The 16,954-nt window shown below is 34.9% G+C and overlaps 1 protein-coding gene across 4 annotated transcripts in view; it reads right to left on the minus strand.

The window, feature by feature from the left end:
* Positions 1-16,954, minus strand: part of LOC131163647 (uncharacterized) — an 88,946-nt gene that overhangs the window by 37,218 nt on the left and 34,774 nt on the right. For all 4 annotated transcript variants that reach the window (XR_009139082.1, XM_058120285.1, XM_058120293.1 and 1 more), the window contains exons 5-9: positions 1,874-2,749; positions 1,341-1,620; positions 756-1,237; positions 423-549; positions 196-320 (exon numbers count right to left, since the gene is read on the minus strand). Coding sequence is in view for 3 of the 4 variants with exons in the window: in XM_058120285.1 (XP_057976268.1) it covers positions 196-320; positions 423-549; positions 756-1,237; positions 1,341-1,620; positions 1,874-2,749 (1,890 nt within the window). In the remaining variant the exon portion in view is untranslated. The remainder of the gene's footprint in view (positions 1-195; positions 321-422; positions 550-755; positions 1,238-1,340; positions 1,621-1,873; positions 2,750-16,954) is intronic.

The following is a 16,954-nucleotide window of genomic DNA, read 5'->3' on the forward strand; positions in this document are numbered from 1 at the left end:
ATCAAGCAAGATTTTTATAATGGCTACAACTTCTTGAGATAACAAAGAAGCTGCAGATTTGCACCTACATATCATAGATTATTAGTTGATTCTATTAAAACAAAATTATAAATTAACTATTCTTCAGAATCAGAAACCAGTATTTAGAAATTTCCACATATTAAATGAATTGTGAAGGCAATATAAATCCCTTACCCTGAAAAGAGCCCTTTCTCCCACAAGAGAATAATGAATTGTACCGACTAAATTGTAGTTGTTGTCCACTCTCTCAACTGTAAAATACATGTGTTGATGGACATCCTGAATCGCAACAATTGACCCTACACAAATCAGAAGCCACGTGCTGATTTAGTTCCTTATGTTTGCATGCAAGGAGCTGTATTACAAATGTTTCTGAAAATAGAAAATTCAAATTGAAATACCATCGGGAACTGTTTCTTCTAGAGTCTTGTCTAATTCTTGTTTACTGGACCAGGGCTTCTCTTTCACACCACTGGCTGTGTCTTTGCCAAATATCCCAGAGACAGACACAGAGATTGACAAAATCATCTGATGCAATAAAAGCAAGTTACTTCCAGTGACACATGCTCAAACATTAGTAAACCAAAAATAAGGTAAGATGATACATGTGTGCAATTAGATAGGATGCCAGCGTCACAGAACACATCTTATTTTCATTTAAAGGAACGAAATGATTCACAAAAGTGAAAATGAAACTTCAAAAAAAAAAAAAAAAACACTAGAACATTGTTTACCTGTACTTCAGACAGAGATAGTATCACATCAAAACCTGAAACAGAGCCACTACCAACCCAAACCTGATTTGAGCACACAGGACCATACTCCTCCCCAGGCACAGAGTTCTCAATAGAAATGAAGGCTTTTAATTGTTTTAAAATGTAGTTCTGATGACTTAAACGATAGGCCCCAGATGCAAAATTCATAGAAGATTCTCTTCGAGAAGCTGGATCACTTGAGCAGCTAGCATGATCAGCAACTGAATGAAAACTGTCCACCTGATGACATGCTGTGATAGGATCTCCAGATACAACATGAGATGACAAATCAATTGTTTTGACTGAAGAAAAATGAGGACTTTGACTTTCATTTCCACCACTTTCATCGAGCATTTGAGAAAGGATTGATAAGCGGGAAAGGTCAAACAAAAATCTTCTCTTGTTTACCAATTTCAGGTTCAACCGGAAATCAGCCTCGAGCACAAATTCTCGAACTCCACCTGTGTCTCAGTGAATTCAATATATGTACAAATTTTGCAATTATAAAAATAAAATATAATAATAATAATAATTTAAAATTAACTAAAGAAAAAAGAGGTTTACCAGATTCATCTTTAGTTACAAGCACTAAAGAAAATTGAGAGAGATTGAGAATAGATGATTCCAACAGTTCCCATTTGGTCTGTTGAGGGGTATTGAGCATCTCCCGTGTGTCAATAGAATGATCATTTAGTCCAACCACATTCACAAAAAGTTTGGCATCATCAACCTCCTTTTTTAACGGTGGAATATTGGATAAAAAATTTGAAATGCAACGAAGGTATGAGGCAAAACAACGAACAAATACTGCCAAAGCTGGTATTTCAAGGAAAACAAAACCACCCTGTGCAATTGTATCATGCGTGGCTACCATCAGAGAACTAAAGAATTAAGTATGTAGCAGTTGAAACTTCAAAATGACATACATTATACATGACATTTCAACAATATACATCATCTATAAGCACCATTTTACTCTATATGAGGCAACCAAGGTTGAATTGGCAAGGTGAATGCAGCAAAAACAGTGTCCCCAAAGGAAAATAAAGCATATAAAATAGAAAGCTGACTTCTACCAAAATTCATAACAGTAGTACCTGAATTCCCCAGGAAATTGTCTGAAAGTCTTTGCCAACAGAAAGCGATGAAAGAAGTTCATTCGGTTGATGTGCTCCATGCAATACATTTTTCATAGAACAGCTTGCCATAAAAATCTCACCAAGTACAATGTTTATGACTAACCAAGGACTCGCATCCAATCCAAGGATGTATGAAAACCCCAACTTCTGCTCGAAGCTGAAAGATTCAACACTAGGGCTTTTAGTTAAAATTTTTGAGGGGGAATTGTCTAATGTACATGAAGATTTACGACTAGAAGTAGAATCATCAAGTATGCTGCTTGCATGCCCTGGAGAGGAGACCTTGACATTCTGATGGGAACCCATCCACAAAGTAAATTTGCAATTTGAAAGGGAAGCTTCACATAAACAATCCATAGACTCGGGCAACAGATTTCTAAGTTCAGACGAGTAACTATTTTCTCCTTTCAGACTCTGATATCTGAAAATAGAAGACTGAAGTTCTGAAAAATCAGTGAGAACACACAATTTCTCTTCCTCACAAGAAATCCGAACACAAGCTTTATGAACAGAAATCCAAATTCCACAATCAGGCACATCGAGCTCAGCAAGTCCTTTTCTACATAAAGCATCAACAGTTTTTATACATCTGTCCATGTTCTTACTTTCCCTAAATTTGTGAAGAATTATATCCACTGACTTGAAATGAAAAGTCCCAGTAAATACAAAGAGAAAACTCTTCAAAATCAAGCATGCTCCTTTAGCCGTAGTCTTTACATTCTCAGTTACCACAGATGCCATCTCTTGCTTTATAGAATCTTCACATAATGCGCGACCAACCAAATCAAGACTACTAAAAGCATATGACGCTGCAGCGTATAGGCTTACAACCGCCTGTATCAGAAAAAAGTAAAAAATAGCTTTAGTCATGGTGTTTCAGCATCATATGATGGTGTAAAATAAGGTGAAGTCATAGTCTCATAGTGCATGCAACGTAAAATAAGGTAAAGATGAACAAGGATAAAAAAATTGCTCAGTTACACATTGTAGACACCCTAATTTTAACCAGGCCTTTGTGAGAAAATCCGGTGTACTTAAAAGCTGACTTTGCATCCTGGATGTATTAAAATAAGTCCCAGCATTTAAAATTGAGTCCCAGTCCTTAAATCGAATCCCGGGTACTTTTAAATTGAATCCCAACATTTTTAAAATTTGAATCTTTCATTTTTAGGGTCCCTAGATTTTTTAAATTGAGTCCGGATGTTTTAGATTGAGTCTTTCAAAATTTTAATTGAGTCCCGGAATTTTTAGATCAAGTCTTTGTTTTTTTTTTTATTTTTGGGCTTTATGTTGCCAAGAAAATAAAAATAAAATTAAAAAAATAAATAAAAATAATAAAAAATACAAAAGAGGGGGAGCTTAGGGTTTTAGATATTTAGGGTTTGTTTTTTTATAAATAGGAAGGTAAACAAGAAAAAAAGGGCACGGCCGTTTGGGGGGACTCTCTCCTCTCTCTCTCTCTCGTTTCTCTTCTCTCCATCTCCACGGCCCTAAGCAGCAACCCTAGCCGCACACAGCAACCTTCCTCCTCCTCCCCCCATGCAGCGCTGCTGCGGCTCCTTCATGCACAGGCCCATTCTCTCCCTCATCTCTCAACCACCATTTCACCGAACCACCACCAACACCACTGCTACCGCCGCTGCCATCACTCCCATTACCGCCACCACTGATTATCAGACCCACATCTTCTCTGATCTCATAACACTGCCCTACTCCCAAAAATCCCTGGAGCTGCAAATCACGAAAGCGATGACGACACCCAATCTTTAAACCCTGCTACAATCTCATCATCGCCGCCACACAGCATCCTCCATTCACGACACCCCTTGCATCTCCTGCAACTATCGCCGTTCGCCATCGCCACCCAGCACGCGTGGCACCACAGCAACCTGTTCCTCCTAGCCCCTCGCAGCAACCCATATCCGACTACCCACCTCCGGCAGCATCCAGGTAAGCTCCCTGCATAACTCACACACACATGCACACAGTAAACACACACACGCACACAGCATCTGTTGCATGCAATCACACACATGCACAGTACACACACACACACACACACACATATATATATATTTTGGTTTTGTTTGGGTTTTACTATTTAAAGTTTAAGTTTTTATTATTTGCATGTGTGTGTATATTAAATGAGTGATTTTTATTATTGTCGTATTTATTTAACATCCATGCTTAATAATTGATATTCATGTTTATATTTCTAGTATTTTTTATTAAATGATTATAATTATTGTAGAATTTTCTTGTTAATTTTAAACTTTTATTGTTGTAGGATTCTTAATGTTTGTTAGTTGATATTCATGTTTGTATTTTGGTTGTAAATATTATTTAATGATCATTATTATTATTGTAGAAGTGTTACGGTTAAAATTTGTTTTAATGTTTAAGTTTATATTTTTGTTGTATTTAGTGTATGTATTAAATTTCATATTAATTTTTAGGGTTTCCTCATTTTGATTTTTAGGTTTACCATGTTATCACATATTGATTTTCATAGTTCAACTATTTCCATATTATTATTGCATATCAGTATTTATTCTTTCCATATTACACATTGATTTCTTTTTAGGGTTTGATTACCTCCATATTATTGTATATTACTGTTTGTCATCGGATTGACATTGTATAGGGTTTGTATTGTTATTAATATTATGATATTATTCTAGTAGTATTATCATTAGTATTTACGTGCTATGATATGTATATATTGTTAATATTATTACTATTATGGTATTATAATATTGTATTAGTATTCTGCTATTTTCTTTATTGTCATATTATATTATTTTGATATTTTGGGGAAACTATAGGAAAATCATAAAAAGAGAAAATTAGGAGAAAATTTTAAAAAAATATATTTTTGACTTGACTTTTACCATTTTCTTTAATTTTCTTTGCGTTATTTAATTGTTCAAAATTCGGGAAAAATATCTTTGAGACATGAAAATCAATTTTTGGTAATTTTTCATCCCGAATTAGATCCAAAACCTCCCGAAATAGTATTTTCGTATGTAGAAAACCCTATGAAATTTCAAAATGTCGGGAGTGTATTTTGTAACATATTTTTTCGGTTTTCCATTCCCTATGATTGCAACAAAAGGGTATGAACTTTTCAAGTTTCATGTACCCTCGTTCTGAGGGAATATGTACATTATGTAAATATGTTTGTGCAAGTCACTTATTTGCATGCGCATTTTGTAAAGTTTTCAAAAGGAGTAAAATAAGAAGGCTATTAAGTTTATTTTGGAATAATTCTCAATTAATTAGGTACCGTTCGTAAAAACGGGTGTGTAGGGGGTGCTCACACTTTCCCCTCGCATAACCGAACTCCCAATCCCTGCTTTGGTTACACAGACCGATTCTACCCTTTATTGGGTAATAACCAAGCGTTCTAACCACACTAAAAGGTTAGTGGCGACCCCAACCATCACACCATTTTTTCCAAAAATTAAACAATTACATTTTTCACTCGCCTCGCTCCGTCCGTGGAGTCGCGACAGCTTAGCGACTCCGCTGCAAACATTAAAGAGTCGAGCCAATAATTAATTAGGAATTATCCCAAATTTAAATTTAATAAGTCTTTTAATTACTCCGTTTTATTTTGAAAATAATATACTTCCATATTTGAATAATTGGTTTGTGAAAATTATAATATGTTTGACTTAGTGTGGGTATATGTTTCCATATTTGTAAATATCTTTGAGTTAATGTGAATATTCGTAAATATCCTTGATTTAATGTGAATATTTGTTACTATATTTGTGAATATTCTGGATTTAATATGAGTATTTTATTTCCATAATTTGTGAATAACCTTGATTAATTGTGAATATATTTTATTTTCCTAATTTGTGAATAACCTTAATTAATTGTGAATATTTTGTTTCCATAATTTGTGAATAACCTTGATTAATAGTGAATATATTTTATTTTCATAATTTGTGAATAACCTTAATTAATTGTGAATATGTTGTTTCCATAATTTGTGAATAACCTTGATTAATTGTGAATATATTTTATTTCCCTAATTTGTGAATAACCTTAATTAATTGTGAATATTTTGTTTCCATAATTTGTTAATAACCTTAATTAATTGTGAATATTTTGTTTCCATAATTTGTGAATAACCTTGATTAACTGTGAATATTTTATTTCCATCATTTTTGAATGAACATGTTAATTATGAATACTTTGTTTCCATAATTTGTGAATAACCTGGATTAATTGTGAATATTTTATTTCCATAATTTTTGAATAAATATGTTAATTTCGAATATTTTGTTTCAATAATTTATGAATAACCTTAATTTTGTGAATATTGTGCATATATAATTGTGATTATTTGTTTGCATGCGTTTACTTATACTTTGTGAGTGTTGTGGTTAATATTGTACATGTACGAATATATTTTAAGTATGAATGTTTGTTTCCATAAGCATGTAAATATCTTTAACTAAATTGGGCAAGCATGTGAATATCATAGATTTGCTTTTATACCTGTTTATATAGTTTTGAAAATCTAATTGTATATGTGATTAGAGATGTAATTATGAATATGGGATCAAGTGTGAATATTTGAATATTGAGTGACATGTGTGGTAGCGGGATTAGGCTGAACTTGAATTCACACACTTTCACATGCTCTATACCCGGGCTTTACCTTTAGGATTAGAAAGGAGTGTAATAGTGTTTGTCCCTTCGTAGTAGAGCTTGATAGGACCCGCGAACCACTCCACTCAGTGCGGGCTTCGTCCAGACCCCAATGGGGGAGGATTGAAGTTCAATCTGGGGTCCTGTTATCAATAGGGATTAGAACTTAACCACACATATTTGACCATAGGATCTCCTTCCTTATGATAGAGCCTCAAAGAACGCTATAAATAATAAACCTACCTTGGGTTGGGACAGGAGTCTCATCCTTCTCCGTGTGACTAAATCCCGTCCTTTGTATATATATTTTGAAATGCTTTGTGTTGTGTCATGCATTGTGCATCCATTTTAGGCATCCATACTACTTGGCTAATATTTTAAAAATTGAGATCTGGGATTCCAATATTGAGCAGAGCAACACAATCTCTCTATGTCCTTGTAATTCCAAGAGAAAGGTTAGAATCATAGGAACCTATTGCCTGATCACAGTAGGAACGTAGTAAATGTCATGTGGTTAGATGATTGTTTGACATTCAACTTCAGAAGCTGAGCTCACATGATATAGAAATGATGGTAGAAAGTCAATCATGTGTTTGATTACCTAAGGGTAATAATGAGAGGAATGCATCATTGAATCCTTTTTGTTCAAATTATTTTTAATTTGAATGAAATAAAAGTGCATATCAGTCTCATCTCACCCCATCCTCATCGGACCATCACCGCATGCCAAATTTTGTCCATTTTTGTTTTTATTTTGTGTAAGTGACATAAGAAATAATTTTGTCAGTACAAAGGACTCAGTTGGTTTTGAGAGTCTATTCAATGGGGCAAAAAAAAAAATAAATAAATAAATAATAAAAGATAGAAGGAAAGGCCTCCAAGTTGGAGTTTAGTAAGGACCCCACTTCAAGATGTTGTCAAGGAGCCTAGTTGGATGTGGATTTCAAAATGATGAAGAGTCATAGGAGAAGTAGACAGAAATGGCTTATCAAGCTTTGCCATATGTTTGCTTGATGAAATCGATAAGCAAAGTCTCCTATCTTTATTATCTAAATTATGATTGGTGTCTTAAGAGTATAATGATTATATTATGATCAAATGAGGGGTGACCATCTTTGGTCGACCAATATCCCTAAAAAAAGAACCAAATATTGATTTACCATTTGCTAACCCATTTGAGCCTGAATGTTAAACCAGTTTTTCTTAAACGCCAATTCACTAGAAATTTAACCTAGGTTTGGGTCTCTTAGTGTTTGACAAGTCATTTGAGGCAATGGTCACTATTGAAAGGATGGGAGGCCATTTTTCTGCTACCCAAAAGAAATTCAAAAGAAATAAGTCCCATACTAGCTCTTTTGAGCCTAAAAAAAAAGTTCAATTCTTTATTAACCCGTCAAAGGATCACACCCCACACTGGGGCAGTTTTAAAAAGATCAGCCTCAAATGAAGTCCAAATAAAAAGGGATTTACGATTCCTTCGTAAAAGGAAAAGCAAAAGTTGCAATAAAAAGAAGGTGAAAAATAAAAAGTTGCAACAAAAAGAAAAAGAAGAAGGTAAATAAAAATAAAAATAAAAAGAGAAAAAGGAAGAAGAAAGAAAAATAAAGAGTATACTTCAGATGTGATCTTTGACTAATAATTCTTCTTGATAAGATTGACAATTTTGAGCCTTATTTAACCCATTTCTTCTTCAATCTATACCCCTCAGCCTACATTACGATCCAAATGAAAGTCCTGACCAGATTGGTATATATTGTTATCTCAAATGAATTGTCAAACTCAATGTTGAGTCTGAACTACATAATGACCTGATCCTGATAAGGTACATAGACAGCTTGTTCAAATGACAAATTCGGTCAATGCGTTGCGAATACTGTGCCACAAACTGGGGTAGAAAATTTTATGGGATGCAATTTTTGAGCCTTAGTTTCCTTATTCTTATTAACACCTGCCACCTTAAGCCTATGTTTCGTCCCGTGTCTTAAAGTTCACCCTGAGATTGGAATATTGATCAGACTACTTAGTGAGGCACTAGTTATAACTCAAGACAGGAAACTTGAAATAATTCATGGAATACGGAGTAAGAAAGAATCTCTGAGGGGTGATACAGTGGAGGAGTTATGATAAGGATGTCGATAAAAAAAAGGAAAAGAGGAGGGTTTGCCCATTGATGTAATTCTCTAAGCCAGCAACCAAGTTACATCAGCGTCTAAGTACTCGTAAAGTTGTTTCCTGTTAAACAAGCATAGAAAAGCAAGTAAAAGCAAGCAAATTTAAGCATTCCATTTATATACCCAATGAGATTTATTGCATATTTATTTATTTAAATTTCAATTTGATTTTAAAACATTAAGGATGCAATTCAAAGAAGACCCTTGTTGGAAAAATGCAAGATGGATAGAATCAGCCACAAATACGTCAACTGGAGCAGATTTCATGTCAAGTTTCAGGAAAGCCAATTCCTAGATTTGCCTATGGAATCGGATAACATGACCAAGAGCAGTTACAGATGCATTTAATTGGGGCAGATTCCATATTGAGTTCCGAGAGAGCCAGTTCAAGTCCACTCATGTCAGAGGGAAAATTGAAAACATGGCCAAGATCAGTGATGAATAAATGTAACTGGGGTAGATTTCGTGTTGAGTTTCAGTGGAACCCATTCAGATGCCTTCATATCAGAGTGGAAGTTGAAAACCTGGCCAAGGTCAATGGCAGAAAAATGCAATCGGGGCATATTCCGTGTTGAGTTTCAATGAAACCCATTCAGGCGCCTTCTTATCAGATTAGAATGTGAAAACAAGGCCAAGATCAAAGACTAGATAGTGATCACAAGCGCGTTGGAAAGGAAGATTCATGCATCATCATGTTTTTTATGCATGCATAAAAAAGGAAAAAAGCTACATATCATACAACATGCATACATATCCCCGCATTCTAGCATCATATAGCGATATGCATTGTTCACTCATACTTGTCTTATTGTATAGGTTGTTTCACCCTAGTTATAACAATCCTTGTTTTGCTAGTATCTGGAACTGGGGCAGATGATCCCAAGCACAAATTGATTCTTCTACTTTGAAACTGGGGCAACTGACCCCAGGAACAAATGGAATCATTTATTCTGAAATAGTGCTTTGGCACTCGGGTACTTAAACCCGGTGCAAGTCATTATCATGTACTTCGACACCTGGATTCTTACATTCGGTGCAAGTCATCTCCATGTACTTCGGCACCTAAGTTCTCAAACCCGGTGCAAGTCATTATTATGTACTTCGACACCCAGGTTCTCAAACCCGGTGCAAGTCATCACCATGTACTTCACAACCCAGGTTCTCAAACCTCGTGCAAGTCATCACCATGTACTTCGGCACCCGGATTCTTACATTCGGTGCAAGTAATCACCATGTACTTCGGCACCCAGGTTCTCAAACCTGGTGTAAGTCATTGTCATGTACTTCGGCCTGGATTCTTCCATTCAGTGCAAGTCAACCCTGTGTACTTCGGCCTGGATTCTTATACTCGGTGCAAGTCAACCCTGTGTACTTCGGCCTGGATTCTTACATTTAGTGCAAGTCATCCCCATGTACTTCGGAATGGATTCTTACATTCAGTGCAAGTCATTTTCATGTGCTTCAGCATTCGAGATCTCAAGACCCTGCACTTGATTGGACTTCCCCAGTGGAGTACTCATTTCTGCAAACGATTAAACAACGTACTCCCTTTTAGGTTTCCGCAAAAGTTTAATCAAAACGTACTTTCTTGAGTTAAGAGTTCTTCTTGATCTCAGTTTTTGATTTCAGTCCTTCTTTTTACTTTCAACATACATACATACATACATACATATATATATATATATATATATATATATATCCCCAGCCTACGTCCTCCCCTTAGGCCAATACCACCTAAGGATTCCACGAGAGCACTCCTTTCCAGGTGGAGCAAACCTTTTACAAATCCCTCCATAAGGGTAGAGCCCCCTCTCTAAGCGATACCTCATGCTCGGTCACTCCTTCAATAGGCTAAAGCAATGCCTCTTCAAGCGATACCCCACACTTGGTCCAACAATCCAAACAAGTCTTGAATCGTCAATCACTACAAGAATACAAGAAATAATTCCTGTGTACAATAACACTCTCACAAGAGCATATTAGTATAATTTAAAACACTATATACTTCAAATTAAATATCAAATTGAAATAGATTGAAGCTCAAGAATGAATTCACCAAGTTCCTTCTCCGGATGAGAATCAGCAATTAGAACTCAGAGTAGGATGTTTCAACACTTCAGTATTCTTAGCAAATCAGTTTTGCGATGAGTGAGCAAGAGAGTTTTTGAGAGTGCAAGATGGCTTTCAGCTTATGAATAGATTTGAATTTCTTGGTAAGTTTGATTTGCTAAAAAGCATGTATGTATTTATAGGCTCTCAAAAGTATTTTCATGTTGCTTAAGATTACTTGGAGTATTTCCCAAGTTTTCATAAAATTTAGGGCACAAGAAACCTTAATTTGAATTTTAAAACTTTTAAAAAAATTAGCCGTTAACAGTGTTCAGTAGACTAAAGTGTCGGGTTCAGTCTTCTGAAGTACTTTAAAACACAATAAAATTGAACTAGAAACAGGGTCAGTCGACTGGGCTGACCACTTCAGTCTTCTAAGGGTGTATTGCCTCTTCTGTTTTCCAACAGGAAATTCTTCAGCAGACTGAACTTATTCATCAGTCTTCTGAAGTGAAACTTCAGTCGTTTGGGTAGTCTATTTTCTGATTTTTCAGTTTAGTTTTCAAAAAATTCTTTTTACCCTCTTGCTTTGATTTCTTATAAAACATTTTCCGGGGTTTAAAATTAAGTCTCTTAAGACCATAATTAACCCCTAAAGAGCTTCAAATTATTTCATGAGATATTTTGATATGAAGTACTTACATCATTGATCTTAAAGCCTAAAAACTCTAATCTTCAAGTCTTCTATGATATTTTGCTTTGTGTCCTCTTTTGACTTGAGCTTGAGTCAGCTTTAGATTTCTACACACTTTACTCATGCTGATGTTGCTTGAACTATCTTTGGCTCTCTTTGAATTCACGCCTTAATATTCTTTAAGCTTCATTTGATCATCTTTCTTTGGAGTATAAGCTTTCAATGATCCTTGTGAGCACTTGACCTTGTATTCACCTACTTGAGTCCTGAAATATCATCACTAAACCAAACATTTTAAATTCCTCTAATTTGTTATCATCAAAACAAGATTTTAAGCCTTGTAAGGCCAACAGTTTTTCATCTACCAAGACGAAATTTCCCCGTCCTTCTCTGTCGTTGGCAAAGCAGGAAGGTTTCCAATCTGCGGGTTTACCGTGGATTTTCTAGTAGGTGTCCTTGATGTGACCAAAACGCCGACAATGGTCACACCACGGCCAATCTTTCCTTAGTCTACTATCACTATTGCTGTTGCCTGAGACCATGGCTTCTTGATTGGTGGTGACATCTGAGACTGAAGAGGTGGAGTCGCGTCTCCCGGTGGCCATACCGTATTTGGTCATATAGGAAGATTAGGTTTCAGAGGATGCTCTAATACCATGCTGAAATGTGGAAAAGAAAGCTGAATATTCCACTAACTTATGAAATAATTACATTCCCTTTAAATAGATGATAATTCTCATCTAATTACTAAGAAAAGCAGTAAAATAAGAAAGACTATCTACGGAATTGGGTAACATGCAACCCAAATCCCCTAGGATCGTGGAACCAAAAATAGCTAACAAATCAACTAATTTTTTAGCTGTGAATCTCCTAAAGATCAGCCTCTAATAAAGGCTAACGGATATCTAATAATTCTACAGAAACTAACAACATGAATATCGGCTGAAGAAAAAAAGACAACAAAAAAAAATTTCCAGATGAATCCAAAACCCAACTTCTTGTGTCCCTCCCCAAAGATGTATGAAAAAAATTGAGCACATTTAACAAAAATTTAAGATTGTTCATTCCTCTTCCATCCAAGTTCATCACAAAGTGAAAATCCCAAGACTGCACACCCTCTTGTGTGCTTAAACTCCACGTTTTTTATCATCTTATGGCACAAGAAAACCTTGTTTCAAACCTCAAATTTAGTGGAAAAGTGTTTAGGTTTAAGAGGAATTTGAAATAAGGTAAGAATGGGTTGTCCTGTGCAGAGAGGCAGATTGATAAGCCCTGAGGGTAGGTCGATTGGCCTTGGCAGAATGATAGCCCATTCGACCATCCTTTGGGATAGGTTGACCAGACCCTACGCTGAATGCGTCTAACAGCTAGTCAAAAGTCAACTGCCCCAGAAGAACAGTCGATGATCTAACACCGCCTAAAGAGCATAAAACACCCAGTTTAACTCCAAACTCAATACATATGTCTTCTAAGCCCAAAGAAAGTTAAGACAGTCTTTTGCTATCACATTTGCACATGCAAAGACTCCCGATCTGTCATTGATCTCTTCCCTTGCTCATCTTCCTCGAAGAGAGAAAAAAAAAAACCAAAATCTTCTACCTTAGTTTGATAATCTTAAGAGACTTTTTGCAATTGAACTTGCTCTTTATTTGTAAATCATTCCTTGTGAGGAATCTTTCTTTTGTATTCAAATCTCAGAGTGTCCTTGCCTCCGTCAAAGCAATGTGTATTGGTAACCTTGCCTTTGTTGAAGTAAGGGGATTGTTATTGGAACCTCAAGGTGGTTGGGCCTTGAGAGAGTGGACATGGACATAAAAAAAAGAGTTTGTATCTCTCTACCCTTACTTTATTTTACTTGCTTTGATATTTTTGTGACTTTGCTTGAGCTGTTTGAATTTGTTTTAAATTTGGTAAACATGATTGGAGTGCACGATGAAATATATTTGAATAAGATAACACCTCAAATGCCCTAGAGTTTGGACAAATTGGATATAACTCTACATCATAGGTTGTGTAGAGCTTCTCACCAAAAAAGTCAATAGGATGACCTTCTTAGCATAAACCTTGTTTGGCACCACTTCGTATTTTTTTATACAAAAAAATGAGATTTTATTAAAGAACAAAGAATGTACAAAAAGGAAAATAAGAAATCCTCCTATGAAGTTATGATAAAAACAAAAGGAAAAAAAAATGTTCAAAATAACAACGACTGACAATCTCTCTATAATTAGAATAAAATTATATATAATAACATTATAACATTATAACATAGGATATTATTTATAATAATTATAACACATTTTAACATGATATTTGAAGCATCCTTTTACAATGTAACAACAGTAACAAACCAAGCCTTAAGTCCAACTAGGTGGGGTCGGCTACATGAATCCATTTCCACATCATGGACAATTTCTTTCAACAAATTCAAGGCTATAAAATCCTGACTATCTCATTGCAAGTTATTTTAGGTCTACCCTTGCCACTTCTACTTCCCCTCACAATAACTAACTCACTCTTCCTCACTAACACACTATGTGGCCTACGTTGGAAGTGCCCAAACCATCTAAATTGTCTCTTCCTTATCTTGTCTTCTACAAGAGCTACACCTAACTTACAACAAATATGTTCATTCTTTAATTTATCTTTTAACATTATACCACTCATCCATCTTAGCATTCTCATCTCAGCAACTTTTACTTTTTGGATATATTGTTTCTTAGTCGCGCAACATTCTGATCCATATAGCATAACTGGTCTTACGGTCATCCTATAAAACTTCCATTTTAATTTCAAAGGTATTTTAAGATCATACAGCACACTCGAAGCACTTCTCCATTTTACCCAGCCTGCTTTAACTATATGCATTACATCTTCAATTTCTCCTTCAGCTTGCATAATAGATCCATGGTATCAAAATCTACTAGTGTCATTGATTTCTTCATCATCAAGTTTATCTTTTGTCTCCAATATTCCTCCTGCTATAACTGAAATTACATTTCATATATTCTATCATATTTCGACTTATCCTAAAGCCTCTAGATGCTAAAGCTTCTCTCCATAATTCTAACTTAGATGCTACTCCACCTTTAGTTTCATCAATCAAGACAATATTATCTGCAACCAACATACACCATGGAACCTCATTTTGGGTACTCCTAGTTAGTTCATCCATCACTAAAGCAAAAAGATAAGGGCCCAAAACAGATCATTGATGTACACCTATTGTGATTAGAAATTCCCTAGTCTCTCCACCTGTATCATTGATGTACCCCTATTGTGATTAGAAATTCCCTAGTCTCTCCACCTGTAGTCCTAACACCAGTCATTATTCCATCATACATATCCTTAATAAAATAAATATACCTACTACATACACCCTTTTTTTTTTCCTAAAATACACTATAGAACTTCCTTAGGTACCCTATTATACGCTTCCTCTAATTCAATAAATATCATATGCAAGACCCTCTTCTTTTCTCTTAAATTTTCCATTAATCTTCTTAAAATACATATAGCTTTTGTAATAGATCTCCCAGGCATAAAAACGAATTGATTTTCTGAGGCCTTCATTTCTAATCTTAATCTTTGTTTAACTACACTTTCCCAAAATTTCATTGTATTACTCATAAGTTTAATTCCACAATAGCTATTACAATTTTGAATATCTCCTTTATTGTGTATATAGGTATTAAAGTGTTTTTTTTCCATTCATCTAGCATTTTCTTAGTTTTTATAATTGTGTTAAATAAATTAGTTAACCATATAATTCAGTCATCACCAAGGCATTCCCAATTTTCAATTGGGATGTCATCCGGTCCTATAACTTTTCCATTTTTTGTCTTTTTAAGTGCAAACTTAACTTCATTAACTTTAATTTTGTGAAGACATCTCATATTTCTAGCCTTTTCCTCACCTGTCAATTCTAAGTTTAAGTCTTCTACTTGGTTTTCATTAAATAGCTTACTAAAGTAACTTTGCCATTTTTTTTAATGTCTTCTTCCTTAACCAAGACAATATCATCCTCACTTTTTATACATTTTACATTACCCAAGTCTTTACTTTTTCTTTCTCTAGCTCTAGAAAGTTTAAATATGCCTCTTTCCCCCTTCTTTTGTATCTAATCTAGCATACAAATTATTGTAATTACTATAGCATACTTAGCATAATAATATTATATTATTATGATAGGAAAATATTTCTCAAGATTTTCAATGTTTTATTAATATTATTATATTAAATGATATGTGATAACAGATCTTCAATGTTCTTGTTAGACAACCACTTCACCTAAAAGCTTAACCTATTAGGTTGTGGGCCAACAATGTATATCTAGCTTTAACACTCCCCTGTGCATGTAACCCAACAGCACGTGGAGAGATAAAACACATTATAGATAATGCTCATTATACGGAATACAGTAACTTTTTATTTAAACGTGGGCAGGGAGACTAGAACCCAACACCTCCTGGTAACCAACTCTGATACCACATTAGTTTACAACTTTACCTTAAAGCTTAAGCTATTAGATTGTGGATCAACAATATATATCAAGCTTTGACAGTTCTATTAATATTATTATATTATATTAGTACGTGATAACATTAAATTATATATTAAAATTTTAAAATTCATTACTTGTAGTAGTTTAAGGTAATATACATCATTCAGCCTTTTATAAGCTGCAGTGAGCATTTTTTAACTACTTTTCAAAAGCTTTTAGTACCTTTTAATTAAAAGGTTTTATAAGCATGCTCCACCAGGCCAACATGGGATGCATTATTATCAACCTCGAATATCTTCTCAAAATTCTATGATGCAAGCACAGAAACACAAGATATCATGTCTTTAACAAATAAAAAGCACTTCTTAGACTCAATTGTCCACTTGAAGTTGCATTCTTGATGCAATCTGTTTGAAGGAAGGTGCTGAAATTGCCCACCAATCAGCATTAAAATGAGGCCAATCCATGAAGCTTCACACTTCTTGGAGGTTGGTTGGTGTTGGTGTTGGCGCTGGCAGCATCTTTGAGAGCTTTATTCTTCTTATCAATCATCATCCACCTTAATTCCTAAAAGAATTAAAACAAATCCAAACAGGCCAACCATTTCACACAATGTGAAGGGCTGTGCAGCACTGGTTGTAACACAAAGGGTTAACTAGTCAGCCAAAAGTAAACCATTTACCACATGAACATGTTCAAAAGCATCAAATATTTTTTGAAACAGCAAAAACTTCATTAATGCAATAAAAGAAAAAAAAATTAGAGGAAAAAGTGCACAAGCCATCTCCTTCATAGCAAAATCAAAAGGCAAAAAGAAACAAAGTATTTACATCTATACTGCCTTCCAATCCCTATGGATGTCGGACAGTGAGATACCCTTAAAAACCTCAAAAGAATAAGCTCAAAATGCAGCCAAAAATTAAGCTATCTCCCAAATCAAATGTGTCAGTCTTCTG

The sequence above is a fragment of the Malania oleifera genome, chromosome 1 (assembly GCF_029873635.1).
Source record: "Malania oleifera isolate guangnan ecotype guangnan chromosome 1, ASM2987363v1, whole genome shotgun sequence".
Lineage (NCBI taxonomy): Eukaryota > Viridiplantae > Streptophyta > Magnoliopsida > Santalales > Ximeniaceae > Malania > Malania oleifera.